The sequence below is a fragment of the Austrofundulus limnaeus genome, unplaced genomic scaffold (assembly GCF_001266775.1).
Source record: "Austrofundulus limnaeus strain Quisiro unplaced genomic scaffold, Austrofundulus_limnaeus-1.0 Scaffold2191, whole genome shotgun sequence".
Taxonomy (NCBI): Eukaryota; Metazoa; Chordata; class Actinopteri; order Cyprinodontiformes; family Rivulidae; genus Austrofundulus; species Austrofundulus limnaeus.
This window is the reverse complement of record NW_013954593.1, coordinates 7,310-11,962: the sequence shown is the minus strand read 5'-3', so window position 1 is coordinate 11,962 and position 4,653 is coordinate 7,310. Positions and strand designations below refer to the sequence as shown.

Sequence of the window (4,653 nt, the reverse complement as noted above, 5' to 3'; positions counted from 1 at the left end):
TATACTGTATATATTTAAAAATATAATGAAATCCTAAATACAAGAGAAATTAAAGCAGAGTAGAAATGCTGTGTAGATTAAAAAAAAGAAACCCTGCAAACATCATTGGATGAAGACAACTTGTTTTTGATGACTGACAAGCTTACGCATGACAGAGGAGCCACAGTACCCAATAAAAACACACTTGCACATAAACAGTCACTTGAAAAATGGAAGTCTTATCTATCTATATTGGCCTGAGATTAATTGTGAGTTTGTTAGGGTTGATGTTAGTGGTTGCCTTGGATGGGTTTGTGATTGGTCTAAAGTTAAGCACTGAAGCTCTGACTGACGGTGGTGTCAGTATTAAGGCTTCATTGATGCGATGTACCCTGCAGAGTACCCCTCGTTCATCTGCATTCTCAGTGGATGGTGACTTTGTTGTTGGAGGAGTTTTTTCTATTCACTACAAACTGTACACAGTTATTTATAATTACACCACCAAGCCTGAACCTGCACGATGCACAGGGAGGTAAGTAGGCGAGAGACATGGTAGAAAAGGATGTGTGATGCATATGAATGAAAATTATGTGTTTGTTTGTTGCAAAAATTGTTGTAATGTTGGCAATAAAGGCTTTTACTTATCAATACAATTTATGAAGATATCTGATATTTTGTTTTTTGTTATTTTTTATTTGTTTAATTTAGAGGTCATTGAAGCTTATGTTTGTTTAGTTGTTGAAGTTGTTTTTTGAAAATAAGTGGCATATACAATACTTTTTTTCTTTATTCTGCACCCTTTTCGTTTATGGCATGGTTTACTTTTTTATTTTTATTTTGTTGTTTATAGATTGCTATGTTTTTACGCATAAAATAAAACAAATAAACAATACAAAATTGTACCATTTAGTGTTTTTAGTCATACTGCATTTAAATGAATTATTTTTTTTTTTACTTTCATGAGATGCTGTTTTTATTTTGTATTTAATTACCAGAAGTTGTTTATTGTCTGAAAAACAGACTTCACTATTTTGATTTTATGCCTTTGACAGTGTAACCTCCTTTAGTTTGGTTTTCAACTTTTATGTACCAATCCTATGCTTTCTTTCCTAAAATGTAATTTGAGTAATTGCACTGATGCAAGTATTTCTGTACAGCCTTAATCTCCGCAATCTACGCTTTGCTCGTGCAATGATCTTTGCTATTGAGGAGATAAACAACAGCACAGAGCTGTTGCCAGGTATTAAACTTGGATATCAGATCTATGACTCATGTGCTTCAGTGACTGTGGCCATGGATGCAGCATTTCAACTTTCAAATGGTCAGGACCCTTTGGTTTACGAAGGCAGCAATTGTTCCCAATCTGGTGTGGTGATGGCTGTTGTTGGAGAATCTGGATCATCACAGTCCATCAGCATGTCACACATAATTGGGCCTTTTAACATCCCACAGGTAAGCACTTTGATTTTAGTGCAATCATAATTTAAAGTATGCTTCTCACGTATTATTAAAAACTGGCATTTTTTTCTTGTATACTCCAGGTGAGCCACTTTTCCACATGTGCCTGCCTATCAGATAAGCAGCAGCACCCAACTTTTTTCAGGACAATTCCCAGTGACCAATATCAAGCTGTTGCTCTAGCCAAGCTGGTAAAACACTTTGGTTGGACTTGGATTGGGATTGTCCGCTCAGATTCAGATTATGGAAACTATGCTGTGGCATCTTTTCTTGCTGCAGCACAGAATGAGGAGATTTGTGTGGAATATTCTGAAGCTTTCTATCGGACTGACCCATATCCTAAAATTCAGAAAGTGGCTAATGTTGTCCGCAGGTTATTACTTCTTTTCTTTAAATCTCGTTCCTAGAGCTCAAATATGCAACAAAAATGTTTATTTTGAATACATGTCTCATTTTAGGAAAAATTTAAATACTATAAATGGGAAATATGTACTATAAGTTAGAATGAAATATTGATATATATACAGGTCAACATCAACAGTTGTTGTGGTTTTTGCGGCTCCGGGGGACATGAAGGCGCTCTTAGAGGAACTGGCTCGGGAAACTCCACCATCTCGTCAGTGGATAGGAAGTGAGGCATGGATAACTGACCCACTCTTGGTGAGCTTCACTTTCTGTGCTGGGGCTATTGGACTTGGCATTCAGCGATCTGTCATACCAGGACTAAGAGAATTTCTGCTGGATCTCCCTCCAAATAAAGTAGCTGCCTCCGCAGTGCTTACTGAATTATGGGAGGAAGCGTTCAGCTGCAAACTGACACAAAGTAAGAGTGGAAATTTAAAAATAAGAACAAAAAATTTTTTGCATGCAGAAAATTCATTATTGTTTCACCAGACTTAGTAGAAAATCATGATTTGTTGTTTTAAACATTGTCAGTGTATCAGTATGGGTTCTCAGTCAGCAAGACAGTGATTTCAGTGCAAATATTTATTTGAGACTGTCTTATTGCAGTTTTGAGTTTTGTTATCATGCACCAAAAGTTTTCTTTTTGCATATTTTACTTCTTATAGAATATTTTACCTCTGTCTTCATTTGTCTTTAGCTGATAATCCAAGCAAAAAAGTTTGTGATGGAACTGAAGACATAAATAAACTCCAAAACCCGTACACTGACACGTCCCAATTAAGAATTACTAACAATGTGTACAAGGCTGTTTATGCAATAGCTCGTGCCATTCACAATGCAGTGTGTCAGAATAAGAATCTCACCACTCAGTGTGACAGAAATATCAGACTGGAGTCCAAACAGGTCAGGTAGAACATGAAATGAATCTGTGAATTTTTTTGGAATGCGTCAAAAATGTCTTTACCGTCTTTTAGGTTTTGACGTTCAATTTGCAATTTTTTTTGTTTTTTTGTTAGGTGTTATCTAAACTAAAAACAGTCAACTTCTCTCAAAATGGTTATCCTGTGTCATTTGATGCTAATGGAGATCCTGTATCTTTTTATGAGCTGGTCAACTGGCAGAAAAGTGAGAGTGGAAATATTGAGCTGGTAACAGCAGGATACTATGATGCATCACTGCCTAAAGGACAGGAGTTTCATGTCAATAGGAACATAACCTGGGTAAAAGGTGGAACAAAGGTAAAGACTCAAATGATACAATGAACAAATTAGCAACTAACAAATTATGAAAATCAGTGGTGGGCACAGTTCCACTGAAACATTAAAGCACTAATTGGGGAACTAATTTCCTGATTAGTGCTTTGGGACTTTTGCTAAATTTTAAATTTATTAGTGGATTAGCACATGCTAAATTGATAGGCTAAATTTAGAAGCACTAACTGAGGTCTTTATTGATCATTAATGTTAACAGCTGAGGGTGAAAGCTGTCACATTTTTTATACATGTTTCACTTATCCACTAAGTGACAATGTATTGACAATAAATGAACACAAATACGGCTGTGGAATGTCAATTGTGAGGCTTTAAGAGACCAACATGGTAAAATGTTACTCGTGTTGTCTGTTGAAGAATGTTCATGGGTTGACTGGGTTATTTTAGACATTTTGATTTAGCTTTTGCTAAAATTTTCAGTGCATTAGTGCTTTAGAATTAGGGGACCTGAATATTTGAGTTAGTGTTTTAGGGCTAGTGGAACTAATTTTTAGATTAGTTCTGCCCACCACTGATGAAAATGCTTCCGGACATCTAAAAATACTAAACAGGCAGGAACAAAAATAAATATAAAAATGAGAAGCTGCAAAAAATACAACAACAAAATGATTCACCTAATGTTTTTGTGTACATATAACAGGTACCAGCGTCGTTGTGCACTAAGAGTTGTCTTCCAGGAACTCATAAAGTGTTGCAGAAAGGAAAACCTATCTGCTGCTATGACTGTATACCATGTCCTGAAGGAGAGATCAGTAATAAAACAGGTATTCACAAAGGATTTTGATGGAAAATTGCAACAATAAATTGTCTTCTAACAACCTCTTCTGAACTGTTTAGATTCTCCGGACTGTCTCCCATGTGCCAGTGAATTCTGGCCTAATGCAGAAAAAAATGCATGTTTCCTCAAACCAGTAGAATTTTTGTCCTTCGATGAAATCTTTGCAAAGATCCTGGCTGCATTTTCTGTTTTTGGAGCTTCTCTGTCCATCATAACAGCAGTTATTTTCTTTTATCATCGAACAACTCCTATTGTCAGAGCCAACAACTCTGAGCTGAGCTTCTTGTTGCTCTTCTCTCTGACTCTGTGTTTCTTATGTTCATTAACTTTCATYGGAGCTCCCTCTGAGTGGTCCTGCATGCTGAGACACACAGTGTTTGGTATCACCTTTGTTCTCTGTATCTCCTGTGTTCTTGGCAAAACTGTAGTGGTTTTAATGGCCTTTAAAGCTACACTTCCAGGTAGTAATGTCATGAAATGGTTTGGGCCTCCACAACAAAGGATGACTGTTGTGTTTTTCACATTCATTCAAGTTTTAATTTGTACTATTTGGTTGTTGCTTAGACCACCTTTCCCATTGAAAAATCTAACCACATACAAGGGGAAGATCATCCTGGAATGTGCATTAGGCTCTGCTGTTGGCTTCTGGGCTGTGCTCGGCTACATTGGCCTGCTGGCTGTTTTTTGCTTTGTGTTAGCTGTTCTAGCTCGGAAACTACCTGATAATTTTAATGAAGCCAAGCTGATAACCTTCAGCATGCT

The 4,653-nt window shown here is 36.8% G+C and overlaps 1 protein-coding gene across 1 annotated transcript in view; it reads left to right on the top strand.

The window, feature by feature from the left end:
* Nucleotides 1–1,155: 1,155 nt before the first annotated feature.
* Nucleotides 1,156–4,653, top strand: part of LOC106537228 (extracellular calcium-sensing receptor-like) — a 4,750-nt gene continuing 1,252 nt past the window's right edge. The window contains exons 1-7 of the mRNA XM_014034610.1: nt 1,156–1,431; nt 1,521–1,810; nt 1,965–2,260; nt 2,540–2,745; nt 2,859–3,080; nt 3,754–3,877; nt 3,951–4,646. Coding sequence (XP_013890064.1) covers nt 1,171–1,431; nt 1,521–1,810; nt 1,965–2,260; nt 2,540–2,745; nt 2,859–3,080; nt 3,754–3,877; nt 3,951–4,646 — 2,095 coding nt within the window. The 5' untranslated portion in view covers nt 1,156–1,170. The remainder of the gene's footprint in view (nt 1,432–1,520; nt 1,811–1,964; nt 2,261–2,539; nt 2,746–2,858; nt 3,081–3,753; nt 3,878–3,950; nt 4,647–4,653) is intronic.